Source organism: Hyla sarda, chromosome 12 (assembly GCF_029499605.1).
Source record: "Hyla sarda isolate aHylSar1 chromosome 12, aHylSar1.hap1, whole genome shotgun sequence".
NCBI classification, from domain to species: domain Eukaryota; kingdom Metazoa; phylum Chordata; class Amphibia; order Anura; family Hylidae; genus Hyla; species Hyla sarda.
This window is the reverse complement of record NC_079200.1, coordinates 8,990,759-9,011,820: the sequence shown is the minus strand read 5'-3', so window position 1 is coordinate 9,011,820 and position 21,062 is coordinate 8,990,759. Positions and strand designations below refer to the sequence as shown.

The window sequence follows — 21,062 nt, the reverse complement described above, 5'->3', positions numbered from 1 at the left end:
GGTGTGTATTCGCCTTATAAGATGCACCAATTTCCCCCCCCCCCTCCCCCCAGTTTTGGGGTGCGTCTTATACGGCGAAAAATACGGTATATATTCTTTTCCTTAATAGTATATCAATTTCACATTTTAAAAATGTATTTACTATTAAGGAAAAGAATATCTATATGTGTTATTATATTAGTATATTGATCTCAGGTAACCTCGTAGCGCTCTCTTCTCGTAAATGTAAAAATATTTCAATGTAGTCGTTCTTGTAAGGCGGCTTTCACACTGTAAAACAAGTCCCGTTATGGACGCCCGTTATGAAATCTGCAGTTATACGGCCGGTACTAAATCACTAACGGCCGTTAGAAAATCCCATTATAGTCAATGGGATTTTTTTTATAGCCGTTTTAACCCGTTATCGCCCGTTATTAATAACGGCCATTATTTTGTGACGGGCGAAAGTAACGGGAGGATTAGTGCATGCACTATTTCTCCTGTTCATTCGCCCGTCACAAAATAACAGGCGATAACGGGTTAAAACGGCTATTAGAAAAATCCCATAGACTATAATGGGATTTTCTAACGGCCGTTAGTGGTTTAGTACCGGCCGTATAACTGCAGATTTCATAACGGGCGTCCATAACGGGACTTGTTTTACAGTGTGAAAGCCGCCTAATAGTGTCCAAAAATTTAGAGATCCAGACCAGGTTTTGTGACCACTTTCATTCATCTCATGACGCTACAACCATGTGACCCATATGGGGTATTATAAGCACTGTGATGTGTTGCTTATGCCATGACTAAGGGTCATATGGACCCTAAACGCGTCAGCATTTATTGTTCTCTATTTTGTGGCTCTTTGGATGAAACAATAAAGCATTTCCCATAATGTCCCAACAGTCTGCATATTTCATGGCACGATGGGAGTTGTAGTATTAACCCCTTAACGACCACTGACATATATTTATGTCCGTGGCCTGCTCCCGATCTGTGAAACGCGCTAAGAAGCTTCGTATTTGTGGGGTTCCGGTTGCTATCAGCAACCAGGACCCGCAGCTAATACCGGACATCGCCGATTGGGCTGATGTCCGGAATTAACCCTTTAGATGCCGCAATCCAAGTTGATTGCGGCATCTAAAATGGGAGAAATCCATACCGGCTAGCTCAGCGGAGCTGTTCGGCACCACCGCGGTGAAATTGCGGCATCCCTAACAGCTGAGAGGACAGTGGGAGGTGCCTTGCCTTCTTCCCGGCTGTCCGATCCGCGTTTGATTGCTCCAAGCCTGAAATCCAGGCTTGAGCAATCAAGAGCAGAAAAACACTGATCAATGCATTCCTATGGCAATCTATTGAACCGTGCCTGCAATCATTATATGCAATGTTACAGCCTCTAGAGGGGGCTATAGCACTGCATAAAAAAAGTTTAAAAAAAAATGTTAATAAATGGGAATTAACCCCTTCCCTAATAAAAATCTGAATCACCCCCCTTTTCCAATTAAAAAAAGATGTGTGTAAATAAAAATAAATGCAAACATATGTGGTATCGCCGCGTGCGTAAATGTCCGAACTATTAAAATATATCATTAATTAAACCGCACGGTCAAAGGCGTATGCAAAAAAAATTCCAAAGTCCAAAATAGCGTATTTTTGGTCACTTTTTAGACCATAAAAAAGTGATCAAAAAGTCCGATCAAGACAAGAATGGTACTAATAAAAACTTCAGATCACGGCGTAAAAAAATGAGCCCTCATACCGCCCCGTTTGTGCAAAAATTAAAAAGTTATAGGGATCAGAATACAAGTACGACAAAATAAAACCTATATAAGTAGGGTATCATTTTAATCGTATGGACCAACAGAATAATTGTATGGTGTCATTTTTAACCCCAAAAAATTTACTGCGTAGAAACGGAAGCCCCCAAAAGTTACAAAATTGCGTTTTTTCTTCAATTTTGTCTGTTCTGACGTAGATTTTTGGGTACAATGACTGATGTAATTACAAAGTAGAATTGGTGGCTCAAAAAAAAGCCATCATAATGATTTTTAGGTGCAAAATTGAAAGGAAAAAACAAAAGTGCAAAAAATTAAAAACGCTTGGTCCTTAAGGGGTTAAAGGAGTACTCCAGGGAACTAAACCTATAGCCCATCCTTTCCCTCTCACCAACCTATGTATTTGTCTAAATATCATTCATTAGCTATATACAGCAGTTTTCCTCTTTAAGCTGTCACTTACATGCAGGAAGTGTGAGGAAAACATCATCCAGCCAACTACTGTGTCTTGACAGGAGGGTGGGGGCTAGGTCAGTGAGGGGTTAACACAGAGACAAGCGTCACATGATTCCTCAGCTTCCCTCCCCTCTACTCTCTGTGTCATGAGAGAAGCTGAGTGAAGATTGCTGTAGATCTTATCACTAACTGCTGCCATTCCAAGCATAACATGATTTATTGCTGGAGGAAGGATGAAAAGACCTGTACAGTGTGTGTGGATGCAGTGTGAACATGCACGCAGATAGTGAAAGCAATTTGCTGGCAGCCATTACACAGAGCGGCACTGACTTCTGGGAGTTGTAGTCTGTGCTGCTAACAAAGGAAAAAGTATTAAGGAGACAACAGGGGCCAAAGAAGCTGCAAAAACCACATGGATACCTACAGTGGACACAGAACAGGTATTGTAGTGGCTTTGGGGCATTTTTATTTTTATCTAATTTCTTCCCCTCCTAGGTCTGTTTGGAGTAAATCTTTGGCCAATGGAAGATGTTGCGCAGTATGTACTGTGCCCCCGATCTGTATTCTTTGAGTTCATACCTGCGGAGATGAGTGAGCAGGAACAGCCGGCGACATTGTGCGTAGAAGATGTGAGTGTGGACAAAGCCTACGAGTTGGTCATAAGTAATGGAAATGGACTTTACAGGTCAGTAAGCAATATTCAAAATTGGCTTTTTAAATTGGATTGTAACTTTGGTAGCTGTAGTGAATGGCTTTGGTCTTGGGCTGGGTTCACACTGAGTGTTTTTTGTTGCGTTTTCTGTTTTGGTTGGTGAGCTTCCATGCCTCTCGGTGAGTTCTCCAATCGAAACAAAAGTGCAGGTAAAAAAACACACGTGAACATAGCCTTTAAAGGGGTACTCCGCTGCTCAGTGTTTGGAACAAACTGTTCCGAAAGCTGGAGCTGGTTCCGGGAGCTTGTGACGTCATAGCCCCGCCCCCTCATGAAGTCACGCTCCACCCCCTCAATGCAAGTCTATGGGAGGGGGCGTGACGTCTGTCACGCCCCCTCCCATAGACTTGCATTGAGGGGGCGGGTCATGACATCATGATGGGGCGGGGCTATGGCATCACGACCCCCCCCGCTCCAGCTTTAGGAACAGTTTGTTCCAAATGCTGAGCAGTGGAGTACCCCTTTAAGTGTACCTCTACACTCTTCTAAAATACTTCTACGCCCCTGTTGCCTAATCTATGTACCTATCTTTTCATCAAGCTTCTGACATGTCATTGTTTGTATAGGTGGGGGAGGTCTCGGGTGCTGAGACCCCCACCGATCACTAAAATAAAGGGGCAGAAGCAAATTGTGCCTTTATTCTTTTTTTTGCTCTGTGTATTGCGGAAGCGAATGCTAAACAGACTTGCCAGAAGTCTCAAAGACATTTAACGTAAATCTGTATACTGCTCGCTTCAGTTTCCCGAGGTGTCCAGAGAAGAAACAAAGGGGAACATAGCGAGCAGCGAGCACTTCTGCCCCATTACTTTAGTAAGCCAGCAGTAGAAAAAAAGCAGTAGATCAGGGCTGCTTTTGTGATGTAACCCCTTCCTTGCTGTAATTCTGCAACTGTTTGCAAATTTTGTACTACCTTGCAAACTTAGTACATCAATAACCCTCTTTACTCGCCACATAATATCTATAATAGTGTACTTGTAGTTGGTGCTGTCCTGTGATTGGCCAGAGAAGTAAGGGAAAGGAAGTTCCTGTGTGAGTATTACTGGCAAACAGCCCAGCTCTGGTCCTGCCCTCCTGAAATGGAGATGATGAGAAATAGTTGTGCAACATGGAGGGGGCTCAATAACAGCAGTGAGAGTCTTCTTCAGACACAGGTTCATGTTGCTGTCCTATGATTGCCCAGAGAAGTAAGCGAAAGGAAGTTTCTGTGTGAGTATTACTGGCAAACAGCCCAGCTCTGATCCTGCCCCCTGAAATGGAGATGATGAGAAATAGTTGTGCAACATGGAGGGGGCTCAATAACAGCAGTGAGAGTCTTCCTCAGACACAGGTTCATGCTATAAGAACCAAATGCGTTGTATGTTTAACTCTTTATGTTAGTAACAAGCGACTGGCGGAACTTATATCCACTGGCTTATGAGACGGTGAGGAAAGTCCCTGGAACGAACAAGCGCCCATGTAATCCTGGATCCCCTGCAGTGTGGTCCTGATTGCTTTGTCTGTTGCATGTTCATTCTTTTGGGGTCCGGAATTTCTGTGGCGGACGTTCCGTGTTGTGAATGGTGCCGCAGAATCCCATCGAGGACAATGGGAGGCTGCTGCACTGTATTTTCCAAAACGAATTCCGAAGCGGAATTCCACTCGGAATATACGTAGTGTGAATAGGCCCTTACATGTTTAAAGGGGTACTCTGCCCACAGACATCTTATCCCCCTATCCAGAGGTTAGGGGATAAGATGTTTGATCGCAAGGGGTCCGTCCGCTGGGGCCGCTCCAGTGATCTCTGTGCTACACCCGGCATTCTAAACAGCTGGGTTTGGGCAGCCGGAAACATGATGTCACGCCACGCCCCCTCCATTCATGTCTATGGAAGGGGGCGTGATGACACGCCCCCTCCCATATACATAAATGGAGGGGGCGTGGCCGTGGCGGCTCCAGCCGCAGAAATCCAGTGTTCTAAACATATGCAGGGTACTGAACATTTGCAGGGTGCGGCACTGATATCACGGGGAGGTCCCAACAGCAGGACCCCCGCAATCAGACACTTTATCCACAATCCTTTGGATAGGGGATAAGATGTCTGGACGGAGTACCCTTTTATGTGTTTTTTTTTTCTTCCTTTGTGTATAATTGTGATTTTCTGTATTTTAGGTACCGGTTCGGAGATGTTGTACAAGTCACCGGCTTCAGCAATCAGAGCCCAATAGTGAAGTTTTTATATAGGTACATATTGTAGAAGCAGCTTAAAGGGGTACTCCACTGGAAAACTTTTTTTTTTTAAATCAACTGGTGCCAGAAAGTTAAACAGATTTGTAAATGACTTCTATTAAAACATCTTAAACTTTCCAGTACTAATCAGCTGCTGTATGCTCCACAGGAAGTTCTTTTCTTTTTGAATTTCCTTTCTGTCTAACCACAGTGCTCTCTGCTGACACCTCTGTCCATGTCAGGAACTGTCCAGAGCAGGATCAAATCCCCATTGCAAACCTCACTTTCTCCGGACAGTTCCTGACATGGACAGAGGTGTCAGCAGAGAGCACTGTGGTCAGACAGAAAGGAAATTCAAAAAGAAAAGAACTTCCTGTGGAGCATACAGCAGCTTATCAATACTAGAAGGATTAAGATTTTTTAATAGATGTAATTTACAAATCTGTTTAACTTTCTGTCATCAGTTGACTTGAAAAAATTTTTTTTCCAGTGGAGTTCCCCTTTAAAGGAAATGAGAATTTTGAATGTTCTGGCATTAAAATTAAAGGGGTATTCCAGGAAAAAACTTTTTTTTATATATATCAACTGGCTCCAGAAAGTTAAACAGATTTGTAAATAACTTCTATTAAAAAATCTTAATCCTTTTAGTACTTATGAGCTGCTGAAGTTGAGTTGTTCTTTTCTGTCTAAGTGCTCTCTGATGACACTTGTCTCGGGAACTGTCCAGAGTAGAAGCAAATCCCCATAGCAAACCTCTTCTACTCTGTGCAGTTCCCGAGACAGACAGAGATGTCAGCAGAGAGCACTGCTGCCAGACAGAAAAGAACAACTCAACTTCAGCAGCTGATAATCATTGGAAGGATTAAGATTTTTTTAATATAAGTAATACACAAATCTGTTTAACTTTCTGGAGCCAGTTGATTTATAAAAAAAAAGTTTTTTTCCTGGAATACCCCTTTAAGCTTTTTGTTTTATTGGCGATTTTATTTACCATTCGCATTGGGAGTATATGGGCCGATCAAACCAGCGGGCCAGCTCATGCAGAAGGAGTTTTGTTTACATGAGGTTGTTATTGTAGAATACATAATAATTATTTTTGTTATTTATTTTATTTATTTTTTTCTGCAGGAAAAGCCAAACATTGAATGTTCGTGGAGAGCGTATATCAGAATGTGGCTTCTATAAGACTCTCCGCAGCACTGTGGATCTTTGGCCCGGGGCCACTCTGCTCAACTACTGCTGCATGGAGAGCGGAGTTCTGGGTAGGATTTAGCTCTCAGCTTTTTCCCTTTTTTTTTTTTTTTTTTTTAATATTAATTTATATTGGTCAAGGTCGGAGTAAAATACAAAGAGTGCAAAGCAAAGTGCACAATACACTCATTTATATGAGTCCAAGACCAAGGTTTATATAGGTCTCATCTTACAAGATAACAAGATACACGATTAAAGGGGTACTCCCGTGGGAAACTTTTTTTTTTTTTTTTTAAATCAACTGGCGCCAGAAAGTTAAACAGATTAGTAAATGACTTCTATTAAAAAATCTTAACCCTTCCAGTACTTTTTAGGGGCTGTATACTACAGAGGAAATGCTTTTCTTTTTGGATTTCTCTTCTGTCACGACCACAGTGCTCTCTGCTGACCTCTGCTGTCCATTTTGGGAACTGGCACTTCCTAAAAGGGACAGCAGAGGTCAGCAGAGAGCACTGTGGTCGTGACAGAAGAGAAATCCAAAAAGAAAAGCATTTCCTCTGTAGTATACAGCCCCTAAAAAGTACTGGCACCAGTTTAACTTTCTGGAGCCAGTTGATTTAAAAAAAAAAAAAAAAAATGTTTTCCAGTGAAATACCCCTTTAAAGGGGTATTCCAGGAAAAAACTTTTTTTTTTTTTTTTATCAACTGGCTCCAGAAAGTTAAACAGATTTGTAAATTACTTCTATTAAAAAAATCTTAATCCTTTCAATAATTATCAGCTGCTGAAGTTGAGTTGTTGTTTTCTGTCCGGCAACAGTGCTCTCTGCTGACATCTCTGCTTGTCTTGGGAACTGCACAGAGTAGAAGAGGTTTGCTATGGGGATTTGCTTCTAAACTGGGCGTTTCCCGAGACACGTGTCATCAGAGAGCACTTAGACAGAAAAGAACAACTCAACTTCAGCAGCTCATAAGTACTGAAAGAATTAAGATTTTTTTTAATAGAAGTAATTTACAAATCTGTTCAACTTTCTGGAGCCAGTTGAAATATATAAAAAAAATTAAAGTTTTTTTTCCAGGCTAACCCCTGTAACCTCTTGAGAACACAGGACGTACCGGTACACCTTGACTGCCAGGTACTTGGCCCACTAGGACGTACATGTATGTCTTGAGTCACAGACCGGTTGCGATCAGCATTCGAGGACCCGCCGGTAATAGCGGACATCATCGATCATGCTGATTCCCACCATTAACCCTTCAGATATGCAGACTATCTGCGGCACAATCGCAGGGGTCTTATGAGTCAAGATGGCGGCCGGGGGTCTTCTTTACCTGCCTCCAGGGCTGTTCCAGTGATCCTATGGTCTGCCTGTTATTTAATTAATGAATGAATTAATTTTTATTTATTTTTTTAAAGAAGCCATTTTAATTTGAAATAAACAGCTGGTATTCTTGGGCCATGTTCACATGCCCTAATAATCGCCATAAATGGCTAAAAATTGCTTAATGAAACAATGGCTTGTAATAGTGAATAGTAGAAAATGGATAGAGCAGTGTTTCTCAACCAGGGGGCCTCCAGCTGTTGCAAAACTACAACTCTCAGCATGCCCGGACAGCCAAAGGCTGTCCGGGCATGCTGGGAGTTGTAGTTTTGCAACAGCTGGAGGCACCCTGGTTTGAAAACATTTTGATATGTCACTTAAAATGATAACAATGGCTTTCCATAGCTGCAATCTGCAGCTGACACCTTCTGTCTGCAGCCAGAAGGAGAGAGCAGCAAATTTTTTTTTTCACAGTGAGCTTTATTTTTATTGGTACCATTATGGGGCATTTAGTTCCCAACCAGTGTGCATCCAGCTGTTGCAAAACTACAACTCCCAGCATGTCCAGACAGCCAAAGACCTGTCTGCCTCCTCCAGAGGATCTACACTGTCCCTGAAAGGTAAATCAAGGGTTCCCTCTCATCTCAGCAGCCTTTGGCTGTCCGGGCATGCTAGGAGTTGTAGTTTAGCAACCACTGGATGCTCACTGGTTGGGAACTAAATACCCCATACTGATACCAATAAAAATAAAGCTCACTGTGCAAAAAAAAAAAAAATGCCTCAAACAGGCTTTAATGTAAGCAAAGCTTCTAATTGACCTTATTAAGACATATGGGGGGCCATTTATCATCTGCGTTTTTTTTTTTTTTTTTTTTTGCCCGCCATGTTGTACAGTGATCCCTCAACTTACAATGGCCTCAACATACAATAGTTTCAACATACAATGGTCTTTTCTGGACCATTGTAAGTTGAAACCAGACTCAACATACAATGTACAGACAGTCCAGATCGGTGAAACGTGTCAATTGCTAAAGGATCGACCAATCAGAATGGGCAATTTACTGGTAAAACCCCTGTATTACTGAAGTGTATGCACTGACTGGTGTCTGGTAGCACCCCCTACAGTACAGGGAGGTATTACATGTTCTGTACTCTTTACCTGTATTACTGAAGTGTATGCACTGACTGGTGTTTGGTAGTGCCCTATACAGTACAGGGAGGTATTACATGTTCTGTACTCTTTACCTGTATTACTGAAGTGTATGTACTGACTGGTGTTTGGTAGCGCCCCCTACAGTACAGGGAGGTATTACATGTTCTGTACTCTTTACCTGTATTACTGAAGTGTATGCACTGACTGGTGTCTGGTAGCGCCCCCTACAGTACAGGGAGCTATTACATGTTCTGTACTCTTTACCTGTATTACTGAAGTGTATGCACTGACTGGTGTCTGGTAGCGCCCTCTACAGTACAGGGAGGTATTACATGTTCTGTACTCTTTACCTGTATTACTGAAGTGTATGCACTGACTGGTGTCTGGTAGGGCCCCCTACAGTACAGGGAGGTATTACATGTTCTGTACTCTTTACCTGTATTACTGAAGTGTATGCCCCTACTGGTGTCTGGTAGCGCCCCCTACAGTACAGGGAGGTATTACATGTTCTGTACTCTTTACCTGTATTACTGAAGTTTATGCAGTGACTGGTGTCTGGTAGCGCCCCCTACAGTACAGGGTAGTATTACATGTTCTGTACTCTTTACCTGTATTACTGAAGTGTATGCACTGACTGGTGTCTGGTAGTGCCCTATACAGTACAGGGAGGTATTACATGTTCTGGACTCTTTACCTGTATTACTGAAGTGTATGTACTGACTGGTATTTGGTAGCGCCCCCTACAGTACAGGGAGGTATTACATGTTCTGTACTCTTTACCTGTATTACTGAAGTGTATGCACTGACCGGTGTCTGGTAGCGCCCCCTACAGTACAGGGAGGTATTACATGTTCTGTACTCTTTACCTGTACCAGGGTTACCTGCTCCTTTGGACACCAGGTGAGGGCGACTCCATGTTACTTTTTTTGGACATTGCGAGTTCTGTACAGGACCCCGAAGAAGCTCCTGTCCTCTACATAGACCAGTGTTTCCCAAGCAGGGTGCTTCCAGCTGTTGCAAAACTACAACTCCCAGCATGCCCGGATAGCCTTTTGCTGTCCGGGCATGCTGGGAGTTGTAGTTTTGCAACAGCTGGAGGCTCCCTGCTTGGGAAACACTGACATAGACAGTGATTTACAGCTCCCAGCAGATCTTTCTTACTTTTATATGTAAGGATTTGCTTTATCTATATTAGTTATCTACTTATTTTTCTTTAATTCTCACTTTTTCCTATTTTTTGGATGACATTTTGGTGCCTTGAGAACCAATTACCAGGTTTCTATAGAGTTATGGTCTCAACATACAGTACAATGGTTTCACCATACAATGGTCGTCCTGGAACCGATTAATATTGTAACTTGAGGGACCACTGTATTGGCGTTTGCCTCACAAAAAACACTCCATAGGTCTGGTGCAGCGCGCCCGGCTCATGGATTGTTATGTTCTCACGACAGAATTTCTGAGCTTAAACCAGTAAATTCTAAAGCGTAATTCCAATCTGAAATATCTTTATTGTGCATGGACTATGAGGCCTCGCTCACAAGACGGAATTGCGGTATTAATTACGGAATTAAGTACTGGTCTCGGTGGCTACTTGTGGGTGTGGTGGGGGCTGGTGTGGTGGGATTTAATGTATAAAATGAGACGTATTTGCTATGGTTTCAGGCCCGTTCTCTGGAGGTTCTGACCCACACTACGAGGTGTTCGTTGCCCTGAAGGGAGTGAGAAACCTGTCTGAGGATCAGAGATACAAGGTGGGTGACTGTATTGTGTTCTTCTCCTGTATTCTGCACTACAACTTCTATCTTGATACATATTTTCAACCTAGGGCGTGTGTGTGTGTGTGTATATATATATATATATATATATATATATATATATACATATACATATACACATGGCAGAGGCAGGCAGCACAACCCAAGGTGAAAGTAGATGTAGTGGGTGCCGTCAGGACAGACCCGGCTTTTTCAAGCATGCTTGAGAAAGCCAGTGTGAGACCGGTGAAACGTTGTATCACTTTTTTTTTGCATGGGATAAATAAACCACTTGTTTTGAATTCAACCTGGAGTGCTGCAGAACCTCTTTGCATCTATATTTATGTATATTCTCCCCCCCCCCCGGTTTTTAAGCATATGCTATGAAAGAAATGAAGGAAGTCATTACAAAGTATAATTGGTCCCACAGAAAACATGCCCTCTTATGGGTCTAGTTTGTGGATGAAAAAAATAAAAAGGTTATGTCTATTAAAAGGCAAGGAGGAAAAAAACAAAAGTGCAAAAAAAAAATATTTGCCCGATCCTTAAGAGGTTAAAGGCAAGCGCAGCTCAGTCATCGGGCACTAAAAAATACATTTTTTCCTAGGATAATTACTCACTTACTCATCGTTGCAGATGTCAAAGTGACTAAATTGCGCTTCTAGAAAAACAATAGACAAATGGAAATAAGTGCGCAGATCATTGTTATCTGCAGCTATAGATTTGAAGAATTTTCTTTTATTATAATTTTTTTATTATTATTTCTTTATTTTTTTTTACTAAGGTGCATTAAAGTAGGGTTCCACCTTAGACAATCCCTTTTTTGATCACATGTTTCTGTTTTGATCAGTGGTAGTTTGTGGGGGGACCTTGTCCTATATCCCTATAGGGAAGTGTTTCCCAACCGGGATGCCTACAGCAGTTGCAAAACTTGGCTTTCCGGGCTTGCTGGGAGTTGTAGTTTTGCAACAGCTGGAGACACCCTGGTCAGGAAACACTGCTGTAAAGCATTACTCTACAACTTGTGGGTCAAACTACTAGTGAGAGAAAGTCGTCATTATCAGATCCACCTTGTCTTTGTGCAAAGCCCTCACTGACAGCAGCCCCCACGCTCCTGGAAGACGAACACCATGTGGTTTCTGTCTTGTCTGGCTTCACAGCCACACCTCCCTTCCCCCTCCCCTCCCTGTGTGAAGATCTTGCCAGGAGAGTAACAGCCCAGTGTCTCCTCAGCACATAACGCAGCTCTTTTCCTGCTATAGATCTAATCACTGACTGTGGCCATTCAGAGCACAGCATGATTTATTGCTAGGGGGAAGGATAGTTAAAAAGAAAAGACATGTACAGTGTGTGCGGCTGACTGTGTTTATAACAATACAGCATGCACACAGATAGTAAAGGCAATTGGCTGGCAGCCATTACCCAGAGCTGCACTGACTGCTGGGAGTTGTAGTCTGGGCTGCAAGCAAGGAAAAAGAATATTCAGGAGACAACAGGGACCACAGGAGCTTCCAAAATTGCAAGGATAACTACAGGGGACACAGAACAGGTATTGTGGTGGCTTTAAAATATAGAAGATGGGTGGAGTAGCAAACTGTTCCAAACACCGGAGCCGGGAGCTTGTGACGTCACGCCCCACCCCCTCATGACGTCATGCCCCGCCCCCTCAATGCAAGTCTATGGGAGGGGGCGTGACAGTCGTCACGCCCCCTCCCATAGACTTGCATTGAGGGGGTGGGGCATGACTGCATGAGGGGGCGGGGCTATGACGTCACAAGCTCCCGGCTCCGGTGTTTGGAACAGTTTGTTCCGCCTTAACTGCATGCAAAAAGGACTGATCAATGAACTGGGCTGATCTTATCTGCTATTTGTCCTCAGAAAAGATGCAATGTTCTGTGTATACCACCTCTGACTGACTAAAGAACTGTCCTACACGGGGTTAATCATATCTGTTCCCCCATTTGTTACTATGCCAGCTACAATTTTATTTAAAGGGGTATTCCAGGCAAAAACTTTTTTTATATATATATATATATATATATCAACTGGCTCCAGAAAGATAAACAGATTTGTAAATTACTTCTATTAAAAAATCTTAATCCTTCCAATAGTTATTAGCTTCTGAAGTTTTCTGTCTAACTGCTCAATGATGATGTCACGTCCCGGGAGCTGTGCATGATGGGACGTGAGTCATCAGAAAGCAGTTAGACAGAAAACAACAACTCAACTTCAGAAGCTAATAACTATTGGAAGGATTAAGATTTTTTAATAGAAGTAATTTACAAATCTGTTTAACTTTCCGGAGCCAGTTGATATATAAAAAAGTTTTGGCCTGGAATACCCCTTTAAATGGGCACTGTCATTAAAACAATCTTTTTTCTATTGCACTTTTTATGGTAGTTAAAAAATCTTTCTAATGTTCTTTGTTTAACAATAGTGAAGTTTTCTATGTTTTATTTGTGTTTAAAAAATCTGCCACTAGGTGTCTCCCTACTTGTCCAGAGCACATCCCCCTCCCCCATCTCTTGCACAGACTTTGGACTCTGCTGGCCTGACAGAAGTCCAAAATGAGGAAATGCTGAAGGGGGGGGGGGTGCAGCCTTAGCCAATCATAGCTCATCTCACATTGAACTGCTCTGGGCTGTGTGTAGCAGACTGAGGGAGGATGTTCTCCCCTGTATGGCTTCAGTTGATGTCACGGCTGCTGGGGAACGCCCCTTCCCAGTCTGTGAATTTGACTGAGCAGAAAATACAGAGCAATATCAAGGTAGAAAACTAAAAATAATAAATATAAAGGCCGGGGGTGGTTTATCATGATGGGGGGCAGTGACCTGGGAGGATTATAACATTTATTGTGTAACATGCCTGATGAAGGGGACCTAAGAGGTGTTGAAAGCTGCACCTATATCCTCTCGAATAGCCGATAAAGGTATCATCGCTTCTCCGCTCATCTCCTATATTTCTAAGGCTAACACGGTACAAACCCTCATCTAAATTCATTTTTAGCATATGTACCAGGTTCTACCACTAGATGGCGACCTAAGCCTAGAGCATTGTGCTCATTATAATGTGTGTGTGGGGGGGGGGGGGGGGGGGGGGGGGGGGGGGGGTTCTGCAAGGAGAGTTTCAAAGCCGAAGCGCTCGCAGCAGGAGGTTCTCTAAGGTTAACCCTTAAATGTCAGGCGCGTGTGGAAGTTTTGGTAGAAGACGATAGGAATTTGTTGCAAAACATTACGTCCCAAGTCTACCACTCGTTTTCTTTTCACTACCATTCACTCGGGTCGGTGGAAAATAGATTGTCAGATTGTGAACGTACCCTTCAACGGGATTTCATGCAGATTTTTACTTCAGCCATAGAAGTCAATGAAAAAAATCCCCCCCCCCCCCCCCCCCCCAACCAAAAAAAAAAAAAACATGACGCGATAGAAACCGATGTGCTGCAGGTAAAAGAAAAAATAAATTACTCTGCAATGTAAGTGAACCTCTATACAAAAAACAACATAGCATGCAGATTAACATTGACACTGCGGAATTTACGCAGCAGATTAACATTTGCAAAACCCATACATACATTGCTGCACACTCCACTGCGGAATTTACGCAGCAGATTTGCTGCAGACACATTAAAGGGGTATTCCAGGAAAAACGTTATATATATATATATATATATATATATATATATATATATATATATATATATGTATATATATCTCAACTGGCTCCAGAAAGTTAAACAGATTTGTAAATTACTTCTATTAAAAAATCTTAATCCTCCCAATAATTATGAGCTGCTGAAGTTGAGTTGTTCTTTTCTGTCTGGCAACAGTGCTCTCTGCTGACACCTCTGCTTGTCCCGGGAACTGCACAGAGTAGAAGAGGTTTGCTATGGGGATTTGCTTCTACTCTGGACAGTTCCCGAGAAAGGTGTCATCATAGAGCACTTAGACAGAAAAGAACAACTCAACTTTAGCAGCGGATAAGTACTGAAAGGATTAATTTTTTTTAATACAAGTCATTTTTAACTTTCTGGACGGAGCCAGTTGAGAGATATATAATATATATATATATATATATATATATATATATATCTCAACTGGCTCCCTCCAGAAAGTTAAAAATGACTTGTATTAAAAAAACGTAATCCTTTCAGTACTTATCCGCTGCTGAAGTTGAGTTGTTCTTTTCTGTCTAAGTGCTCTCTGATGATAACTTTTTTCCTGGATAACCTCTTTAAAGTCAATGGGTAGCAGAATAGTTCGTATGCTAAGTCCCTATATATATATATATATATATATATATATATATATATATATATATATATATATATATTATATCTATATAAAATCTATATTTATTTATAATTTTTTCTTCTTAGAAACATTAACATCTCGACTTACTTAAAAATTTTGCAGCATACACAGAGCAGCAGGATCCCATTGAAAATAATGGGGGGCTGCTGCATCGGAATTTCAGAATGTACTTTCTCTCCTCGGAAATCCTGTAGTGTGAATGGGCCCTTAGAATATGATACAACCTCGTGTATCAGCGTTTTGCAACCAGCGTGCCTCCAGCTGTTGCAAAACTACAACTCCCAGCATGCCCGGACAGCCGACGGCTGTCCGGGCATGCTGGGAGTTGTAGTTTTGCAACAGCTGGAGGCACGCTGGTTGGGAAAAACACTGTGCTGTGTGAACATGGCCCCACAGCTGCAGAACATTTACACTGTGAATCTGTCCTGTGTGTATTGATCGGAATAAAAGGCCCCGGAGTTTCCTTAATATTCTCTAGTATTGACCGGGCTCAGCCGAGCTTTAATGACAGTCAATGGGTTAACCCAAAGGAAACTGCCCCGCCCCCCACCACCCGTGCCCCCCATTGCTATAAGTGCTTCCAGTGACAGGTCATGGGCTCTACCCTATGTGAGTGCTTCCATATGTGTGGGGCGGGGGCTGCTGCTTCTATCTGTGGATGACACATGTCTACAGCAACATATGGGAGAGTGTGAGGATATCCAACCGCGACCACTAAGTAACTCCACCCCTCACATTATATATACAGTATATACCATAAGTGACTCCACCCCTCACATTATATATATAGTATATCCCATAAGTGACTCCACCCCTCACATTATATATACAGTATATCCCATAAGTGACTCCACCCCTCACATTATATATACAGTATATCCCATAAGTGACTCCACCCCTCACATTATATACAGTATATCCCATAAGTGAGTCCACCCCTCACATTATATACAGTATATACCATAAGTGACTCCACCCCTCACACTATATATACAGTATATCCCATAAGTGAGTCCACCCCTCACATTATATACAGTATATCCCATAAGTGACTCCACCCCTCACATTATATACAGTATATCCCATAAGTGACTCCACCCCTCACATTATATATACAGTATATCCCATAAGTGACTCCACCCTCACATTATATACAGTATATACCATAAGTGACTCCACCCCTCACATTATATATACAGTATATCCCATAAGTGACTCCACCCCTCACATTATATACAGTATATCCCATAAGTGACTCCACCCCTCACATTATATACAGTATATCCCATAAGTGACTCCACCCCTCACATTATATACAGTATCTCCCATAAGTGAGTCCACCCCTCACATTATATATACAGTATCTCCCATAAGTGACTCCACCCCTCACATTATATATACAGTATATCCCATAAGTGAGTCCACCCCTCACACTATATATACAGTATATCCCATAAGTGACTCCACCCCTCACATTATATATACAGTATATCCCATAAGTGAGTCCACCCCTCACATTATATATACAGTATATCCCATAAGTGACTCCACCCCTCACATTATATATACATTATATCCCATAAGTGACTCCACCCCTCACATTATATACAGTATATCCCATAAGTGACTCCACCCCTCACATTATATATACAGTATATCCCATAAGTGAGTCTACCCCTCACATTATATACAGTATATACCATAAGTGACTCCACCCCTCACATTATATACAGTATATCCCATAAGTGACTCCACCCCTCACATTATATATACAGTATATCCCATAAGTGACTCCACCCCTCACATTATATATACAGTATATACCATAAGTGACTCCACCCCTCACATTATATACAGTATATACCATAAGTGACTCCACCCCTCACATTATATATACAGTATATCCCATAAGTGAGTCCCCCCTCACATTATATACAGTATCTCCCATAAGTGACTCCACCCCTCACATTATATACAGTATATCCCATAAGTGAGTCCACCCCTCACATTATATATACAGTATATCCCATAAGTGACTCCACCCCTAACATTATATACAGTATATCCCATAAGAGAGTCCATCCCTCACATTATATATACAGTATATCCCATAAGTGACTCCACCCCTCACATTATATATACAGTATATCCCATAAGTGAGTCCACCCCTCACATTATATATACAGTATATCCCATAAGTGAGTCCACCCCTCACATTATATATACAGTATCTCCCATAAGTGAGTCCCCCCCTCACATTATATACAGTATCTCCCATAAGTGACTCCACCCCTCACATTATATACAGTATATCCCATAAGTGACTCCACCCCTCACATTATATACATTATATCCCATAAGTGACTCCACCCCTCACATTATATATACAGTATATCCCATAAGTGACTCCACCCCTCACATTATATACAGTATATCCCATAAGTGACTTCACTCCTCACATTATATACAGTATATCCCATAAGTGAGTCCACCCATCACATTATATATACAGTATATACCATAAGTGAGTCCACCCCTCACATTATATATACAGTATATCCCATAAGTGAGTCCACCCCTCACATTATATATACAGTATATCCCATAAGTGAGTCCACCCCTCACATTATATATACAGTATATCCCATAAGTGACTCCACCCCTCACATTATATATACAGTATATCCCATAAGTGAGTCCACCCCTCACATTATATATACAGTATATCCCATAAGTGACTCCACCCCTCACATTATATACAGTATATCCCATAAGTGACTCCACCCCTCACATTATATATACAGTATATCCCATAAGTGACTTCACTCCTCACATTATATACAGTATATCCCATAAGTGACTCCACCCCTCACATTATATATACAGTATATCCCATAAGTGACTCCACCCCTCACATTATATATACAGTATATCCCATAAGTGACTCCACCCCTCACATTATATATACAGTATCTCCCATAAGTGACTCCACCCCTCACATTATATACAGTATCTCCCATAAGTGACTCCACCCCTCACATTATATATACAGTATATCCTATAAGTGACTCCACCCCTCACATTATATATACAGTATATACCATAAGTGACTCCACCCCTCACATTATATATACAGTATATCCCATAAGTGACTCCACCCCTCACATTATATACAGTATATACCATAAGTGACTCCACCCCTCACATTATATATACAGTATATCCCATAAGTGACTCCACCCCTCACATTATATATACAGTATATCCCATAAGTGACTCCACCCCTCACATTATATATACACAGTATATCCCATAAGTGACTCCACCCCTCACATTATATATACAGTATATCCCATAAGTGAGTCCACCCCTCACATTATATATACAGTATCTCCCATAAGTGAGTCCACCCCTCACATTATATATACAGTATATCCCATAAGAGAGTCCACCCCTCACATTATATATACAGTATATCCCATAAGTGACTCCACCCCTCACATTATATATACAGTATATCCCATAAGTGACTCCACCCCTCACATTATATATACAGTATATCCCATAAGTGACTCCACCCCTCACATTATATATACAGTATATCCCATAAGAGAGTCCACCCCTCACATTATATATACAGTATCTCCCATAAGTGAGTCCACCCCTCACATTATATATACAGTATATCCCATAAGAGAGTCCACCCCTCACATTATATATACAGTATATCCCATAAGTGAGTCCACCCCTCACATTATATATACAGTATATACCATAAGTGACTCCACCCCTCACATTATATATACAGTATATCCCATAAGTGAGTCCACCCCTCACATTATATACAGTATATCCCATAAGTGACTCCACCCCTCACATTATATATACAGTATATACCATAAGAGACTCCACCCCTCATATTATATATACAGTATATCCCATAAGTGAGTCCACCCCTCACATTATATATACAGTATCTCCCATAAGTGAGTCCACCCCTCACATTATATATACAGTATATCCCATAAGTGACTCCACCCCTCACATTATATACAGTATATCCCATAAGAGAGTCCACCCCTCACATTATATACAGTATATACCATAAGTGAGTCCACCCCTCACATTATATATACAGTATCTCCCATAAGTGAGTCCCCCCCTCACATTATATACAGTATCTCCCATAAGTGACTCCACCCCTCACATTATATACAGTATATCCCATAAGTGACTCCACCCCTCACATTATATACATTATATCCCATAAGTGACTCCACCCCTCACATTATATATACAGTATATCCCATAAGTGACTCCACCCCTCACATTATATACAGTATATACCATAAGTGACTCCACCCCTCACATTATATATACAGTATATCCCATAAGTGACTTCACTCCTCACATTATATACAGTATATACCATAAGTGACTCCACCCCTCACATTATATATACAGTATATCCCATAAGTGACTTCACTCCTCACATTATATACAGTATATACCATAAGTGACTCCACCCCTCACATTATATATACAGTATATCCCATAAGTGACTCCACCCCTCACATTATATATACAGTATATCCCATAAGTGACTCCACCCCTCACATTATATATACAGTATCTCCCATAAGTGACTCCACCCCTCACATTATATATACAGTATCTCCCATAAGTGACTCCACCCCTCACATTATATACAGTATATCCCATAAGTGAGTCCACCCCTCACATTATATACAGTATCTCCCATAAGTGACTCCACCCCTCACATTATATATACAGTATATCCTATAAGTGACTCCACCCCTCACATTATATATACAGTATATACCATAAGTGACTCCACCCCTCACATTATATATACAGTATATCCCATAAGTGACTCCACCCCTCACATTATATACAGTATATACCATAAGTGACTCCACCCCTCACATTATATATACAGTATATCCCATAAGTGACTCCACCCCTCACATTATATATACAGTATATCCCATAAGTGACTCCACCCCTCACATTATATATACAGTATATCCCATAAGTGAGTCCACCCCTCACATTATATATACAGTATCTCCCATAAGTGACTCCACCCCTCACATTGTATATACAGTATATCCCATAAGTGACTCCACCCCTCACATTATATATACAGTATATACCATAAGTGACTCCACCCCTCACATTATATATACAGTATATCCCATAAGTGACTCCACCCCTCACATTATATATACAGTATATCCCATAAGTGACTCCACCCCTCACATTATATATACAGTATATCCCATAAGTGAGTCCACCCCTCACATTATATATACAGTATCTCCCATAAGTGACTCCACCCCTCACATTATATATACAGTATATCCCATAAGTGAGTCCACCCCTCACATTATATATACAGTATATCCCATAAGAGAGTCCACCCCTCACATTATATATACAGTATATCCCATAAGTGAGTCCACCCCTCACATTATATATCCAGTATATCCCATAAGTGACTCCACCCCTCACATTATATATACAGTATCTCCCATAAGTGAGTCCACCCCTCACATTATATACAGTATCTCCCATAAGAGAGTCCACCCCTCACATTATATATACAGTATATCCCATAAGTGACTCCACCCCTCACATTATATATACAGTATATCCCATAAGTGAGTCCACCCCTCACATTATATATACAGTATATCCCATAAGTGACTCCACCCCTCACATTATATACAGTATATCCCATAAGTGACTCCACCCCTCACATTATATATACAGTATATCCCATAAGTGACTCCACCCCTCACATTATATATACAGTATATCCTATAAGTGAGTCCACCCCTCACATTATATATACAGTATCTCCCATAAGTGACTCCACCCCTCACATTATATATACAGTATATCCTATAAGTGACTCCACCCCTCACGTTATATATACAGTATATCCCATAAGTGAGTCCACCCCTCACGTTATATATACAGTATCTCCCATAAGTGAGTCCACCCCTCACATTATATATACAGTATCTCCCATAAGTGACTCCACCCCTCACATTATATATACAGTATATCCCATAAGTGACTCCACCCCCCACATTATATATACAGTATATCCCATAAGTGACTCCACCCCTCACATTATATATACAGTATATCCCATAAGTGACTCCATCCCTCACAT

The 21,062-nt window shown here is 41.4% G+C and overlaps 1 protein-coding gene across 1 annotated transcript in view; it reads left to right on the top strand.

The window, feature by feature from the left end:
- GHDC (GH3 domain containing) overlaps positions 1-21,062 on the top strand; it is an 85,353-nt gene that overhangs the window by 12,875 nt on the left and 51,416 nt on the right. Inside the window, exons 5-8 of the mRNA XM_056549293.1 lie at positions 2,706-2,895; positions 5,071-5,142; positions 6,256-6,389; positions 10,456-10,544. Coding sequence (XP_056405268.1) covers positions 2,706-2,895; positions 5,071-5,142; positions 6,256-6,389; positions 10,456-10,544 — 485 coding nt within the window. The remainder of the gene's footprint in view (positions 1-2,705; positions 2,896-5,070; positions 5,143-6,255; positions 6,390-10,455; positions 10,545-21,062) is intronic.